General features: G+C 39.4%; 2 protein-coding genes, 1 long non-coding RNA gene and 1 other non-coding gene across 4 annotated transcripts; 3 read left to right on the top strand and 1 right to left on the bottom strand.

Annotated features, from left to right (window-relative positions):
* Positions 1-1,299: 1,299 nt before the first annotated feature.
* LOC144043993 (uncharacterized) lies at positions 1,300-5,169 on the bottom strand. The gene is made up of 3 exons (XR_013291181.1): positions 5,094-5,169; positions 4,364-4,480; positions 1,300-1,352 (listed from the first exon to the last, which is right to left on the bottom strand). It is a non-coding gene; the product is annotated as an uncharacterized LOC144043993 (long non-coding RNA).
* pick1 (protein interacting with prkca 1) lies at positions 3,679-9,850 on the top strand. The gene is made up of 13 exons (XM_077558135.1): positions 3,679-3,844; positions 4,198-4,269; positions 4,578-4,689; positions 4,823-4,951; positions 5,676-5,742; positions 5,829-5,918; positions 5,983-6,036; positions 6,190-6,252; positions 6,333-6,466; positions 7,308-7,400; positions 7,485-7,535; positions 7,643-7,787; positions 8,787-9,850. Exons 2-13 carry the CDS (start codon positions 4,229-4,231, stop codon positions 9,047-9,049), a joined length of 1,242 nt encoding a protein of 413 aa, XP_077414261.1. The 5' UTR covers positions 3,679-3,844; positions 4,198-4,228; the 3' UTR covers positions 9,050-9,850.
* A 110-nt stretch (positions 9,851-9,960) lies between these two features.
* Positions 9,961-10,033, top strand: trnar-ccu (transfer RNA arginine (anticodon CCU)). Its single transcript has one exon. It is a non-coding gene; the product is annotated as a tRNA-Arg (tRNA).
* A 182-nt stretch (positions 10,034-10,215) lies between these two features.
* Positions 10,216-16,288, top strand: plbd1a (phospholipase B domain containing 1a). The gene is made up of 11 exons (XM_077558134.1): positions 10,216-10,374; positions 10,822-11,044; positions 11,226-11,309; positions 11,425-11,566; positions 11,946-12,083; positions 12,707-12,851; positions 12,925-13,125; positions 13,212-13,352; positions 13,429-13,614; positions 14,764-14,870; positions 14,947-16,288. Exons 1-11 carry the CDS (start codon positions 10,305-10,307, stop codon positions 15,121-15,123), a joined length of 1,614 nt encoding a protein of 537 aa, XP_077414260.1. The 5' UTR covers positions 10,216-10,304; the 3' UTR covers positions 15,124-16,288.
* The last annotated feature ends 640 nt before the right edge of the window (positions 16,289-16,928 follow it).

Below are 16,928 nucleotides of genomic sequence, written 5' to 3'. Positions count from 1 at the left end.
CGAACAACCATACTCACAATCACACCTATGGACAATTTGGAGTGTTCAATTAACCTGCCATGCATGTCTTTGGAATGTGGGAGGAAACCGGAGTACCCGGAGAAAACCCACGCAAGCACAGGGAGAACATGCAAACTCCACCCAGGAAGGCCCGAAGCCCGAACTCGATCTCACGTCCTCTGCACTGGGAGGCGGACGTGCTAACCAGTCAGCCTGTACATATTTCACTCTAATAAAAAAAAAAAGACAGAGATACAATATGTAGTGCAACTCATACTTTAATTTGAATGTCAATTTAGTGTTTAGAGCTCAGCTTGGCATGAATTGAATGAATTGAATTTTTATGAAGAACATTTTTTTGGGTGGGGGAGATGGCCTGGCCCGGCAGCTGCATCAGATATAAAGGTAGGTAAAATATTTCAAGTAGGGAAGAACACAAGTTGAATTTGCTTGAAAGTTGGGAATACTAACATTTAATTGACGGGGAAAAAATTCTCAATTCAATGTATACAATTTGATATCTTAACAGATTTTCATACAAGTAACTTTGAAGTCTCCTGTGACTCTGACATAGTTGACGATTGCCATGTCAAGACGGTTAGGAAACTGGATTTGATGTCCATCAGGAAGTTCTACTTCAAACATGTCACCAGTGAGCTTCAACGCAATCTATAACACAAAACATACTTAAGTCAACCCATAAAATGTCCTTTTTTTCAAATTTAGCAATTCACTCTTGTAAGTCCTGGTAAATTTTCAGAAACATTCTGTCAAGTGTCACCTTAACGTGAGTGCCTCTGTATAGGGGGTTGTGTATTTCCCTTTTCTCTTCACCCCAAGAACCGGCAATCTTTGAGTTGCACACGATAACTGCTCCATCAGTGTCATCGTGGAATCGTGGGTTGAAATGCAAAGCCAGGTCTTCTGAATCATAGCCAAGGTCAATCTGAAATCTGATTAGATTTTGAAATAAATACAAAGCGCTTCAGTGCATCCACACATAATCAATCAATAAGCATTACAGTATATGAAGTGCCCTGCTCAATAACTCGTGAGTGACGATGATTATACAATGTTTATTATTCTAGAAACATACAGTGCATAAATAAGTCAAGACCAAGATTTTACCTTTGAGCATCATGCAAAATGTCTCCCTTTATCTTCAGCTGTTCTCCAACTTTTAGGTTTACATTGCTCATTTCCAGTTTCTAAGATACAAGAGTGAAATAGTTTCAGCAAGTTGAAGTTGAAATGTAAATATACTGCAAGTAAAAAGAAACAACATCTAATAAACTCACCATGCTCATGTTGGATGTTGGTGGTTATCCTCTGATGTTAATGATTCTTCTCTCCTGCAACACAAAAGTGTGGCTGAGGTTTCACTTCTGTTTATAAAGAGACGCACATGCCCATTTGCACAATGAGACCAAACAGTGATCGTGTCATTCTAATCAATCAGGGTTTTCAATGCAAATGCAGTATTGACAATTCCGAAACATCCAGGCATTTCTCATACTTCCTTTATAAGGTGAAGACAAACAGTGTATCATATTGCTTTTGCCTGCGACTATCATACAAACCACAAAGATTGTTATAGTAGTCAAGCGGCATCTCATCACATTTTAAAATCAAAATAATCCTCACAAAGCAAATTACAACAATCCAAAGTCCAATGCTTTTCAATGAGTGGGGAGCTTCTTTTCACAGAGTTGACTACCATTTGGATTGGTGATGTAAGATCGGAATTGTCAATATCATTGCTCTAAAGTCTAAAGGGATTAGAAAAAAGGTGGTTATACATAGTGTTAATTTCATTAAGGAAAACTAAAGAAAAATATTTTCGTCAACACTCCTTTTTCACCAGTCTAAAACTAGACTAGACTAGACTAAAACCCTCATTAATAAACAATAACTGGGACTAAATCAGTATGCATTTTCGTCTACTAATGAAGACAAGATGAAAATGTACTTCCCTTAATAAAATCTGAACTAAACTCCATGGACATTTTAGTTCATGAACAAAGATGGGCCGAAAATTATATGATTTTGTAAAATCTTGTCTCTGCTAATCTGTCATGTGACCCACAGACAGTGACACACACCCTTTCAAATCTGCAGTTAGCGACACATGTAACAGACAGGAGATGGATTCACAGTAAAAGGTTAAAAAAAAAGAAGAAGTAACCTAGTGTCAAACTGTAACATTAATCCAATAGCTATAACTTTTCAACAATAATGTTCATCCGACCGCTTGGTTATGCTGACTAATTTACTACATTGGAGCCATAGTAGCCACTTGTTAATATACTCTGTGGTCGACACATTCGGTCCGACATTCGATGCCTTTGGGCATCCGTAGCACAATGATGGCGGCGACATATGTCAGCCTCTTGTTAGGTGAGGCTCCAGCCATGTAATATAACTAGTGATTACTACTCCTACGATTATATATATATATATATATATATATATATATATATATATATATATATATATATATATATATTTTTTTTTTTTTTATTATAGTGTGATTTTATAGTGATTGATTAATAAATTATTAATTCACCACTAGATGGTACTAAAGATTAAATACTGTGACTTTCATGCTAGTTGTTTATCGTGTTACAGTTCAAACTGTCTGAACTATCATATTTATTGTTTTAAACTTGACACCATGTAAAAATATGCACTATTTTTAACACTCGGTAGCAATCCCATATGCCATTTTAAACTGCAGTTTACTGCTTCATTGCACCTGCTAATCAATATTTCCCTGTATTTACAAAAACAAGTTGCTCGCTATCTAATATGCACATCAGGAAGGAGAAGCTTTGAATATAACTATAAATAGTAGTAAATAACAGTTTTTCCCCTTATTATCTTTTTTTTAATTACACAATACATTTCATTTTGCACAACATGTGATCTTATAAATTAAACAAAATGGTAAAAACAATGATACTAGTTTTTTTTTTTTAAGCAAATCGACGATGACGGGTTAGCCAGATAAAATAAAATCGCGAAATGCGCGATTCACTTCGGGGTTTTTTTTTTTTTTAGCTGTTCACAAATCACAATACATCACAAAAACAGTCTTAATGATAATAGGAACAATTAACATTCTAAACTGACAATATTTGTCACATCTCAGACAATTCATTTGTGTATTTATCATTTATTCAATTAATTTTATTATGTGTTAAATAAATCTTGCGTTTATATTCTTAGGTTTATTTACGGTTTTGCAATTTCAGTCCGTACATTTTGTTGGTTAAATTACATCTTTAATATTTTCTTTCCAATGTTTGACGTCAACTGGATAATTTCTGGCCAATCATGTAGCGTAACGTGTTCGTTAGGCGACCCCGATACGATCTGGCAGAACGATCACATCTGGTACTGACACCGGGGCTCCTCAGGGGCGCCGAGCAAAACCGCATTCGTATGTCATTCATGTAATACTTCATCTCTCTCTAGTGGTTATAGATATACAACAACAACAATCGTGATATTCTTGACAATGTTAAAATACTTTGCCGTGTAATTCTATATTAAATGTTTATCAGTATTTATATATAGCTTCTTGAATTCCCTATATTATTGATGATTATGTTTTATTTTAATGAGAATGACGTCGAAGAATCAGGAATTTCCATGACCGACTTCCTGTACATGCCGGAAATTACGTATATAAGTAAACAGAACCGCTGTCATCCGGACAAATAAATTATTTTCAGCAGAACTGAACATTTAGCAAATAACGCGTTGACATCTATGCTTACTTGCATAGCGAGGGATGGTACATCGGTTTGTGCTTGAGAAACTGACGCTAATTCCGCTGAAGGTTTGTTGTTTTACTGTGAAAACGAAATGTTCTGATCCACCTGCCACGCAAGTACTTGCTAGCAACTAATTAGCCACGGTTAGCAATTTTCATGCATTTGGCTACGTCAACTGAAGAAAAACCTCGATGGTTATTAAATGTTGTATGCCATTTCGTGCTCTTAGCTTTTACACACCCACTTGTCTGTATCACATAATGCAGCCGCGAGCTGAATTGTCTTCCATTTTATAAGAGGGATTTAATCAGCTTTACAACCGCAAAATGTTCTTTGGCTCTTAAAATGAGCTTTTAGTGTCTTCTCGTAGTGAACCTTTTTTCAAACCTCCATTATGTGTCGTTATAATCACCAACAGGTTTTCCCAAGGACAGGTGTGTGAGACTGCTATGTTCACAGACATGGACTTTGAATTAGAGGAGGATAAATTGTGAGTTCACCATCTATTCTGTTTCATTTGCAAATAGGTTGTATAACTCAGCTTACAGTTTTACACATTTTATAGGACAACCTTTACGTCTTACCTGCTATGCATTTCCTCTTTTGCAAAGTCTTTTTATTGAAGTCGAGTACAGTAAACATTTCATAGGCTTTCAATTCATATCTGTTGTTTAATAACTAATTCTTCCATAAGACCACACCTGTAGGGGCAAATCAAGCATGTTTCTTAGCAAAATGTGTACGCATTGCATTTGAACGTGCTGGATATATAAAAGTAATATCTTCTTTCTACCACAGAGGGATACCTACAGTGCCAGGGACTGTCTGTCTGAAAAAAGATGCAAATAACCTTATTGGGATCAGCATTGGTGGTGGGGCACAATACTGTCCCTGTCTCTATATTGTTCAGGTAAGTGTAGTTCAAAAACATATGTCTGACAAGAATTATAATTATTGCAATGTGAATTTTTTTTTATTAAAAAGGGAATGTCACATTTCAGTGTAATGGAACCTTCTTTGAAATGTTTCCTCTGGCTTTTTAGGTGTTTGATAACACCCCGGCAGCTCTGGAAGGGATGCTTGCAGCAGGTGATGAAATCACTGGCGTCAATGGCAAAACGGTGAAGGGAAAGACAAAGGTGGAAGTGGCCAAAATGATTCAAGCTGTACAGGTACACTATACTACAGCGGCACCCCGTTAATTTCTCTATTTACATATTTTTTTAGCATTCGCTGCAATTGAGAGGACTGGCAGGGAACTTTGAACATTACATGCAACAGAAACATGTAAAATAGGTATAAAAGATTACTTACAGTTTTGAGTCCAGCTTTGTCTAAGCGAGAGCAGTTCCAACAGTGCCGAATGACTTCAGAGAACGGGGACTTGACTGGTTTTGCGACGCAGTATAAAGAATCTCGGCACAATATGTGCAGAGTTGCTGTGTTGTTTTTACCATCCATTGTTGGTGACCACGGAATTTCATGACTTCCTGCATGCTGGGATAAAGATGGGTTTAGTGTGCGAAACAAAGGATTACCTTTTCCCGTTGATGTCCAGTCGATATAAATTTCTGCTCATTTTATTATTGTATCACAAAGTTACAGTCTATTAATTACAAACTATTTCCGAATTCATTGGAGTCTCAATAAAATAGACAACAAATTAAAAAGTGTGAGAAGAGATGAACGTCAGATTAAAAATGTTTGAGGAAACGTGAAGAATCTTCGCCAGATTTCCCAAATTTGCGCCAAAGCTAAATTGCCATCAATGACTAGACCCCCCCCCCAACCCACCCCCATCACCACATTTTGTTGACTGAGCTGGGATGCCACACAAGTCATTGAACAAAAGGTCATGTATTTTTGACTTATTTATTTCATTTTCTGATTTGTCAGGGTGAAGCAGTAATCCACTACAACAAATTGCAAGCAGACCCAAAACAGGGAAAGTCTCTGGATATAGGTTCGCGACACACTGACGCAACCATATATTTATGTTTTGCATCCCAATTCTGCATCTTAACTAGAAGTACACGTTTCATATTTCAGTGCTAAAGAAAGTCAAACATCGGCTGGTGGAGAACATGAGCTCTGGCACTGCAGATGCTCTCGGCCTTAGTCGAGCTATTTTATGCAATGGTAAGGCAATAACTTTTTTTTTTTCATTATTATTATTAATTAACATAGCATACTTAATGTGCAGATGGACTTGTTAAAAGACTGGAAGAACTCGAGAAAACAGCTGAGCTCTACAAAGGTAATCATACTGAATTATTTTTTATCTTTTGATCTTATACTCCTATAGTGTAATTTAAAGGACCAATTGGAGTAAAACATGTGTTCCATACCAGACAAAGCAGTCATGTGTGTACGTATACACATTCAGTTACCAATGACTGCTTTCCTGCAGGTCTGATGGAGCACACCAAGCGATTGCTCAGAGCCTTTTTTGAGCTTTCGCAAACCCACAGAGGTGAGGACGGGAGTCCGAGGACCGGAGTGGAAAAGCTGAGCATTTACGTTGTTTAATGCATTGATTGTTTCAACTCACAGCGTTTGGAGACGTTTTTTCCGTCATCGGCGTGCGAGAGCCCCAAGCTGCAGCCAGCGAAGCTTTTGTGAAGTTTGCCGATGCTCACCGCAGCATTGAGAAATATGGCATTCAGTTGCTGAAGACGATCAAGCCTGTGAGTACAGTATTAAAATACCGTTGAAATGATTTGTTCTTCTGTTTATGTCCAATGTACAGCCAACCCCCACTATTAGCAGGATGTTGGGACCAAGCCCTGCCGCAAATAGCAAAAATCCATGATAAATTGACGCCCCCACAAAAGGTGTCTGTAATACCATATAGTTGCCACAAGATGGTGGTAAAGCACTTTAACCAGAGAGGACTATGAAGCCAATAGCATGTAGCCAATGGACTACTGTATATGCCACGGAGGAGGCGGGACTTCCGACTTCCGGGTTTTCACCCATCAACTTTGTTTCCGGTTTGCGACGTGTGGGCTGCGTCCCAGTGCTTGCGCTTCCGCCTTTATGCCCCTCGATTGCGCGTTCCCGTCGACGGGTGCGAGGCTGCGAGTGTGTAGTGTCTGTCTCAGATAGCCGAGACCCCCTCCTGCCGATGAGCGGGAGCGTGCGGTTGGGGGGGTGGGGGTGCGAGTGCGAGTGTTGGAACATGGCCAGAAACGGCGTTGATGTGTAAAACCCGGAAGTCGGAAGTCCGTGGCATCTACCCCATATGTACACAACCAAGAACCCATATTACACAATTATTCAGTAGTTAAAAATTATTCAACACTAACAAACCACCCTCACGTGACACTAAAAATCACTATACTAAAAACACTCTTTCATTTTTGTTAAATCCAAGAAGAAAAAGGACCACATTTATTGCTTTAACTGACTGAAGCGTTTCAGCAAATAACGGAAGATAAATCTGCGAATGCAAATATGCATGGGTTGACTTTTTTGTGTCCATCTAAAATCATGTTCAATGATGTAACTGACGTTTGTGCTGTGCAGATGCTCCATGATTTGAACACCTACCTTCACAAGGCCATACCAGATACAAAGCTCACCATTCGCAAGTACCTGGATGTCAAGTTTGAATATTTGGTAAGTTGACTGCATTCTGTCCGATTGTGAAAACTTCCAATGCAGTCAGTTTAAAGTGAAAGAACATTTGTTTTTGTCTTGCAGTCCTACTGCTTAAAGGTGAAGGAAATGGATGATGAAGAATACACAAGCATTGTAAGTTACTGTTCCTGTTCTACCTCCGAAATGGAGAAATTCTTTGAAGGATGACCACTAACTTGGTCATAGTAGTTGAGACTACTGCTGTATGTTGCTTCCAACAGGCAATGGGAGAACCTCTGTATCGCGTATGCACCGGGAACTACGAGTACCGCTTGGTCCTGCGGTGTCGGCAGGAGGCTCGTGCACGCTTTGCTAAGATGAGAAAAGATGTGCTGGAGAAGATAGAACTTTTGGATCAGAAACATGGTTGGTTGCACCCCCCTCATCTAGATATTATTTAAATAATAAAGCCTAACCCCTAACCCTTACAGATGATTTGATATTCTTGCAAGAAGCAAAGGCAGCGTACAAAGTTGTTGCTCAACTCTTTTACAAATGTGTAAAATTGTAAGTCACGCCCGTGTCTTTACTAAACGTGTACTTACTCTACTTTATCTCAATCCAATTGATTAACTTTTATCCTAAGACAACAGTTTTGCCTGAACTTGTCATCCTCTGATTTAATCAAACTATGCCCCCCACCCAAAATGTACTCAATAGTAGAAATGGTCTTATTAAGCAATTAAGGACACCTATGTGAGACTTACACTTCTAGAAGGACTCAATTGATGATTGACAGGTGTACCAGAAAAATGTGAAACAATGACTTAAACATTGATATTAATTTAAATTAGGGGTGTCAGCCGATTAGATTTTTTTAATCGCATGACTTCAATAGTTAACTCGCAAATTTTATCTGTTTTAAATGTACAATAAAATATATTTTTTTTAAGTTTCATACTCTTCTTAACATAAATGGAAACAATTTTAAACTAATAAAAATATGGCTGCATCTTTTAATCATTGATACAGTAATTTCATAATAATTCATACATTGAGTTAAAATTAAAAAGATGTACTGTACTGTTAAAAAAAAACGAGCGATGTTTGTGTTAAGGTCATTTTTCTGCCACTAGATGGCATAATTGCATTTGTAAGACGGTCACAGCTCAGTGCATTTTTCCTTTCATATTAAGGAGCTATCTAACCATTAACATGAAGTAACTTGGGAAATTCTGCACAGTTTTAAAATACAACTTGACCCCCGTTTCCTCAAATACTGTATATGTATTCTTATTAAATTTGTAGAGGCTTTCCAAGTAAGGTGCGGTCATTAATCACACGTTATAAAAAATAGTGTCGCAAAAGTTTGATTCTACCAACATGCCACTAAATTATCCCCTCTCCTCATCTACTATCATCTAGTCCAAGACATCGTTTTCCAGCTCCAGCGCTTCGTGGCAGGCATGTCCCGCTACTACGACGAGTGCTACGCCGTGCTGAAGGAGGCCGACGTGTTCCCCATCGAGGTGGACCTCTCCCGCACAACCATCAACTACAGCAGCCAGTCATTTACTTACACTGATGAGGAGGAGGTGGAGGATTGTGCGGGAGGAGCGGAGGAAGGAGGAACCTGTGAAGGCATCCAGGCAGAGAACGGAAGCGAGAAACTGATCGATGATGAATGAATGATGACTGTGTGGCGTTGATGGTGGACATGAAGAAATCTCACTGCTTGCTGTCGTGCTATTAAAATACTGATTTTCAGAAGGGAGATTAGAAGCTGAGATGACTCAAGACTACTAACATACGGGCCTACTACTCTAGTACTTTATGTTGTCTTTTAATGTTGTGTTTTTTAATTTTGTTCTCGACTCATCAGTTTGTTGCTGAATGGGTTTGACATAAAACGCAACACAATTTGACTATTATGGAAGTGTTTTGCTGCTGTATAGTAGGGCTCATCTAATTTGAGTTGTGCCTTCTTGTTTAATTATTTGTCAATGTGGCGGGTCTAAACTGGGCTGTGTACTCTGGATCAGTGATGTTTACTAGTGATTGTTACATTTTTATTTACAAGCAAGTTGGACCAACAGAGGTGGTGCCATGGCTGTTACACCTCTTTTCTTTTGTGTAGAATGTTTTTGTGGCATATTTTACAATTTCAAAGCTTCGTAACCAAAGTTTTCAATATAAATTATTCTGTTACCATACACTATCCTCTCCATAAATGTTTTCACAGGTAGTGTACAGTGTCAAAAAAGCTAGCTCACGTAACAAGAATGCAAACTACTTGTAAATAGGGGAAAGTTGAGGGATCTATTGTTACTATATTTGAACTTTTGCCATATTTATTCTCTTTGATTTCTTGCCAAATACACTTATTCTATGAAAAAATATGTTGCTTTAATCATATACTGTCTCCTGGAAACCAGGAAGCTGTGTGTTTTAATGATTGTTTCCAATAGATAATGTGCTTTGAAAGACTATATTTTGTCCGTGTATTATTTTCAAAATACGTCGGAATGGATGCAATTACTGAGGAACATCGTGCTTGTTGCAATCTATATATAATATTTAATACCATATCTCAATTAGCGCCCCAGTGGCCTAATGGATAAGGCACTGGCCTCCTAAGCCAGGGATTGTGGGTTCGAGTCCCATCTGGGGTGGGGTATTTTTTCTCTTTTTTTTCTAGAAGCGATAGTCTCCGTTTGTATGCTAACATTTCTCCGCCATTGTACTTATCGCTATTTCCTTGAATAACATGCTAATGTGACTCATCCCTCAGTCACAAGATCTACGAACATGTTATTCCTTCTTTTACCGCCAGGCGACTCGCTCCCATCTGAAATCACGTACGTAAGTCTGGCTCTTTCGTAGTGGCGGCGGGTTGTCTTCTGTAATGTACACTTAGGCTCACCAACTCAATTTAGAGGAATTATGATTTTAAAAAGTGCGTGTATTTTTGTGCTACTCAATGCGGCGTTGACTGTCTCCTCTGCAGCCGGGGGTAAGTAGGTCAGACAACTCGTACTTTGACTCTGCTTGTGTACATACCATTCTGTTTGTTCACATATGGTGACGGTTACGTTTGAATAATGAGGACGGCCTCCTGCTTCTGAAATGTTTTTTTTTTTACTGTAGTTTATACCAATAAAGACGTTTTGTAACCAACTTGAAAAATCTACTCAAGCACCGTGACAGAAAATGTTTGTACTGAATTTGTTACTTCATAAAACTGGCTGCACGAGAAAGCAAAATATTGCACTTCAAACAACAATCTCCATCAAGAATTAATATTTGCAAAAGTGGGAAGACTGTACTGGTGTCGTGTACCTAATATTGTGGCCACTTTGTCAGTATCAGCACACGTCACCTGGTATCATCCAAACATTTCATTACAATCAGCAAACATAATTCTGCCATCTGTTGCACGGCGTTTTTGTGTTTCTTGCAGAGTTGACAAAAGCCACAGTGTACTGGGACGCCCAACAAAAAGCCGTCCTGCTGAAGGATGGGGTCCTAGACGCAAATGGGGACGCATATGGCTTCCTGAATGACACCTTGTACAGTACAGGCTGGAGTGTCCTTGAGATCCGAGCTGGATATGGAGAAACATCAGAGACTGATGAAGTCACTTTTTTCCTGGCAGGGTACCTCGAAGGCTTTCTCACTGCACAGTAAGTATAATGAACACAACTCCGTGTTCCTACTGAATATTATGCTCCTTGAAATCCAACTTGTTGCATGCTAACTGAACATAGCCTGTACTTTATGTTCAAAATGATCATCTCTGACTTGTTTTAGGGTTGGATCATTTGAAATGATTGAAATCACCCGTTTGACTCGTTTCCTTTCCAGACAGATGATAGATCACTACACCAACATTTACCCTCAGCTCATCCATGACCCCAACATCCTGGGCCAGGTTCAGAGCTTCATGAAGTAAGTCTGCAAGAACATCTGCTATACCGCATATCTCTTCCGCACGTGACCTTTGAGTGCTTGGAATGACAACATTGAGCTGTGAACAACATGTGACTGTGCTTGGTTCTGCAAGGCAGCAGGACTCTTGGACCAGAGCACAAGTGAAACTGAACAAGAGTTCCGATCCACTGTGGAGACACGCGGGCTTCATTGTGGCCCAGATGGACGGCCTGCAAGCTGGAGTTGCAGAATGGGCCAAGAGACAAGGGGCAAAGGTGTTACGATTATATTGTTATCGTTTTTTAGTGTAAAATCACGCATCTAAATCAATGTAGGAGTTTTTGGAGGCTTCTATGGAAGGAGGAACTTTCAAGGCTAACGTCACCATTTTTAGTAAACCTTTTAAAGGAACAAGAAATGCTGATCTGAAAAAATATGGACAAGTACTAGCTTAGAGTTTTGGGGAAGTTTAGTCAATAGTCTTGACATTAATGCTTAAGATATAATTACTCTCATATACAATCAAATTGTGTGTATACAACTTGCAATAAGCACATTTTGTTGTTATTTTATTTTCCCGTGACTAGTTTGCATGCTTTACTTTGTTGGCCTCTACGTTTTCTAAAAGCTCGACATTTCCTGTCATTCCCACAGCCACTGTCCCTGTTTGCTGTTCAGTTCCTGAACGCAGTTGGAGACCTGCTGGATCTGATCCCTGCCTTGGCCACCGGGCCCTCTCCACCCAAACACTTTCAACTTCCAGGGATGGGACACTGCTCAGCACTCATAAAGGTTGCGGACCAAAAGAGTACTTATTAGGATGAAACAGCTTTCACAGGCTTTACAAAACCATACAATCTGAACCTTTGACCTCATTATTCTCCAAAACGAAGCACTTTGAACCATGATATTCAGGCTACGTTCACACTGCAGGGCGTGATGACCAATTAGGATTTTTTTTTTTGCTATACACAATCTTTTTTAGTACTCATTCACATTACCGATTTAGCTCATTTTCACCGATTTGACTTTTAAAATGATGATCAATTGAATTCATGGTTTATTGCCCAGCCCTACACTAAATATAAAATCAACTCTACTACTCTAAACAAATTTGCAGATTAGGTTGATGTGTATGGATGAGCGTTCATAATGCAGACACATTAAAATGCATATCCAATTTATATCCACGTACGAAAGAGGTCCGGGTCGAATTTCAAAAAAATTGGAATCGTCCTGTTCACACTGCATGAAAAAAATGAGACACATCAGAATTGAGCTTCAGCGCAAACATAGCCTTAGAGCCTTTAATTAACCTAAAATGCATGTTTTTGAAATGTGGAAGGAAGCCAGAGTTCCCGGAGAAAACTCACACGCATAATGTTGTATTTTAAAATTGTGATCCCTCTTACCAGATGCTCCCAGGCTTTGAGAACCTCCTCTTTGCCCACTCCAGCTGGTACACGTACGCAGCCACCATGCGGATCTACAAACATTGGGATTTCCACATTGCTGACCCCCACACGGCCACTGGGAAACTATCATTCAGCAGCTACCCTGGTAGGCCCGAGGAATTCTCACGTACCGTGAAGAGAATAGCTGTCAAAACGGCAAAGATGAATGCCTTTCTCAGGTTTCCTGGTGTCCCTGGATGACTTCTACCTCTTGGGAAGTGGTCTCATGATGACCCAGACCACCAACAACGTCTTCAACTCGTCCCTCTTCGACAACATCAGCCCCAAAAGCCTGCTGGCCTGGCAGAGGGTTCGACTGGCTCACAGTTTGGCTCATACGGGGGAGGAGTGGGCAAAAGTCTTCTCCAAGTTCAACTCTGGTGAGTGAGTCATGCAAGGCAACCAAACCCTGAACAGAAACCAGAGATATGTTTACAAATCTTCCACTGTCGTCCAACTGTTTCAGGTACGTACAACAACCAGTACATGGTGGTGGACAGGAGCAAAGTAAAGCTGGGCCGCAGTATTTCGGATGGTGCTCTGACGGTGGTGGAGCAGATTCCTGGGCTGGTGGAGTACTCAGACCAGACGCAAGCACTGCGCCAAGGTAAACCTGCTTGACAAAGCTATTGGTTTTGATTTTGATCTTTGAGGACCTGATCTTCGTTTGTTTACTACCGCAGGCTACTGGCCGTCCTACAATGTTCCCTTCCACCGGAACATCTACAAGTTGAGTGGGTATGACCAGATGTGGCAGCAATATGGAGAAGACTTCTCCTATGACCTTTGCCCCAGAGCCAAGATCTTCCGTCGTGACCAAGCTGAGGTCAAAGACCTGGAATCTTTAAAGCACATCATGAGATTCAATGGTGGGCTTTTGTTTCATTTTCTGTCCATCATCTTCTTTGTTTTCTGGGTGTGAAGTCAACCTTAAACATTTCTTGACGACCTCACTAACCTAAACTTGACATTCTCATTAATATTACATTTGTGGAATATGAGTTATGAAGCAACCATCTGAGGGGGCGGCCATTTTGCCAGTTGCTGTCGACTGAAGATGACATCAATGTTGCTCAGGGCTCAGCCAATCACAGCTCACCTGTTTTCTGAAGCCGAACTGTTATCAGTTGTTACCTGAGACCTGAGCTACTGTGATGTCATTTTCAATCGACAGCAACTGGCAAAATGGCCACCTTCTCATATTGTTTAAAAAAAAAAAAAGGGCTGGATTTTGCTGCTTAATCTCCAGGTTGAATAGGGAGAACAGCCAGGGTTAAAGTACACAGCCTTGAGGCACTCCATTGCTGATGGCCCTTGTGTCTGTGAGGTGCTAAAAAATCTCAGTGAAGACAGGAGCCGGCACATCCGCAGTGTCTTAGGATGTGCTGAGTTGTTTCTGCTCAACCGGTTTTTTGGTAAAATAAAAAAATACTTAAGTGTATGCTAAAACAGTAATTACAAAACAAATACTGTACTTGGTGTTTCTGCGCGTTTTGGCATCTCGTGTTTCCAGTCCTCTTCATTTATGTGTGAATATTTGTTATTTGAAGGACTATTACTCCCGAAGTTGATGCTAACTTCCTGTTAGCATTTGAATGGGATCCGCCATGCTCTTTAGCATTAGTTCTAGGCTAGTAATGTTTGAAAAACGAAGCATGTTAAATACACACTGTATATAATTCTCCTTATCGTGTGTTTAGCTTTACAGTTAACTCCAACTGGAGTGTCATTACACACCTTAAAATGTGCTTAGGGACGGCAGAATCACACGGATTCGCTCCGGGCTAGCTACAAGCTACATGGTGCATTCAGGGTACTTTCACAACGTAGGGAACTTGTAACAGCGCCGCGGCGTTCTCCACATTAATCGTTTTTCTTCAATCATTACATTTTAATGATTGAGAGAAGACAAAATTGGAATCACGATAAAATTTCGGTTAATCGTCTAGCCCTAGGTGTGGGCATATAGACTGCAACTCATTTGTCTGTGACACTGGCTGTCAACTTTTTGTTTTCAGATTACAAGAAGGACCCTTACTCTAAAGGCAACCCCTGCAAGTCCATCTGTTGTCGTAACGACCTGAAGACCGAAGAACCAACACCGGCCGGTTGCTATGACACTAAGGTAGGTCTCATAGCATGCTTCCAAATGAACAGATGTGCGTTTGCAGCTCATTTTTTTTTAATTGCTGCGTGAGCAGGTCACAGATTTTCAAATGGCGGAGGAGTTCCGTGTGGAAGCAGTGAATGGGCCAACGACACAGGATGGCCTGCCGCCGTTCACGTGGGATCATTTCAGCAGCATCAGCCACCAGGGTCTGCCCCAGTACTACAATTTCACCTTCATCCCGATTAAGCCGCTCCTCTTCCAGCCTTAACTATTATACAAGCAAGGAAACTCGGTACTCTTAAAAGGCATTTCAAATGAGCGTGCCTCGTTTTGAACTACACGATTACTCCTAGACAACCAATAAAAAAATGATTATGACCATGAAAAATTATATATAATAGCATACGATTTAACGCAATGATTTTTTATTATTAAATACAATTATGTGATTTCTGAAAAGTAACATTAAATAAGAAAAAACACAATACATTTTGGGGTTTGACATTTTTAAGGAGGCACTAAGCTGCTTCTTGTCTCTTTATTATTCTAAAATATGTCCAAACATGCACAATGCATTTTTTTAATTTTTGCTTTGCTCATACACTTTAATTATTCAATGAATGTGTTTCACATAAAGCAAAATATGTCTCAGGGTTAAGTGACACTAGATCTTTTATGCCTTTAACTTTGAATTTGTGCGTATGGCGGCGTATTAGAGCCATGTATATATATATATATTTTTTAGAAGGGGGTATAATAGTCCCAAGAAAAAAATAACACAAATTTATGAGAAATAATGTTGCAGATTTGTGACGTCATAAAGTGGCAAATTTGTGCGAGAAAAAAACGGGTTAATCTCTGCTAAAGCAATTACTATCTCCTTATTTGAAAACACCACCAAAAAGTATAATTTAAAGAGATCTTCCACCGTAGACATTTTGTACACTTGGGAATTGGAACTTGGTACAAGCATCCAAGTACGCTACTACGTATTTTTCGCAAGTTTCTGAGTTTTTTTTCCTTACAAATCTGAGAGTTTTTTTACCCGTAAATTTGTGATTTTTTCTCGAAATGTAACACCTATCTCTAAAATATAGAGGGAGGTGTTTTTGTTTTTTACGTGGCCCTAATACGCCATTGTATGTTTGTCTGTATTTTTTTTTCATTTAATTTATTTTTTTTTATAAAATGCTAAAACAAAGGACTGTGAGTCTAAGCCATGCATGTGCTCTGTCATCAGTGTTTCAATTCAAGTTGTTGCTTTCATAATGGATGAAGCCATCATTCCATGATTAACTCTCAGGGCTCTGTTGAAATTACTGCATCAATTTCTTAGTTTCAGTGTTATGAAATGTACAATAAGCCTTTGAGCTTTTGCTATGATGTGGTGCTGTACATTTATAGCATTTGATGAATAAAGTTTTAAAGTTGTACCTTTGCTGTCTTATCTTGCACTGGATGGATTATCCCACTGAGGGCCGAACGTTTGCAAAGCTAGTGAATGTTGAGTTCAGGTTCACAATGTGAATGTTCACTAAACATTTGTGAACAGTTTTTTCTCTTCGCAAGAAAATTTTGAACAAGAAAAAACATTAAAACTTTATTAATATTGCTAGTAGGTAGCCCGTATCTCACCGAGAGGCGAATGTTAGCGAAGCTAGCACATGTTGCTTTCTCATCAAAGTTCGTTGAGGTTGCAATGTTCACTAAACGTTTGCCAACATTTTTTTTCTTGTCACAAGGAAATTTTGAGCAAGAAAAAACATTAAAACATGAACTGCTAGTAGCTTTAGCCAATATCCTACTCAGGGGCAAATCCTAGCAAAGCTAGCGATAACATCATCTACAAACACATTGATTTAACAACTTCAGGTCAACCAACCTTTATATAACTCATTAACAGTTGGTATCACATAATACAGGCTACCAGAGCTAATGTTTACATTAACAGTAATCCACACTGTGAGGTCAGGAACTTTGTTGTGCTGGAGTAGAAAGACTGAGCTGTTGGTCCCGAGGGACCCCATGTATGTAATTCACCTCTTCCTGTGAAATGGAGGAACTGAAACGCCT

Source organism: Vanacampus margaritifer, chromosome 2, assembly GCF_051991255.1.
Source record: "Vanacampus margaritifer isolate UIUO_Vmar chromosome 2, RoL_Vmar_1.0, whole genome shotgun sequence".
NCBI classification, from domain to species: Eukaryota; Metazoa; Chordata; class Actinopteri; order Syngnathiformes; family Syngnathidae; genus Vanacampus; species Vanacampus margaritifer.
Note: the sequence above shows the minus strand (reverse complement) of the source record. Positions and strands in the feature narration are given on the sequence as shown.

What these genes read in the sequence shown, in the direction of transcription:
- pick1 (XM_077558135.1), top strand. Translation starts at nt 4,229, where the DNA reads ATGTTCACAGACATGGACTTTGAATTAGAGGAGGATAAATT. An exon ending in CCTGTCTCTATATTGTTCAG is followed by an intron (nt 4,690 to 4,822) that starts GTAAGTGTAGTT and finishes CTGGCTTTTTAG; the next exon opens with GTGTTTGATAACACCCCGGC. An exon ending in ACTTTTGGATCAGAAACATG is followed by an intron (nt 7,788 to 8,786) that starts GTTGGTTGCACC and finishes ACTATCATCTAG; the next exon opens with TCCAAGACATCGTTTTCCAG.
- plbd1a (XM_077558134.1), top strand. Translation starts at nt 10,305, where the DNA reads ATGATTTTAAAAAGTGCGTGTATTTTTGTGCTACTCAATGCGGCGTTG. An exon ending in GAAGGCTTTCTCACTGCACA is followed by an intron (nt 11,045 to 11,225) that starts GTAAGTATAATG and finishes TTTCCTTTCCAG; the next exon opens with ACAGATGATAGATCACTACA. An exon ending in CCAAGAGACAAGGGGCAAAG is followed by an intron (nt 11,567 to 11,945) that starts GTGTTACGATTA and finishes TCATTCCCACAG; the next exon opens with CCACTGTCCCTGTTTGCTGT.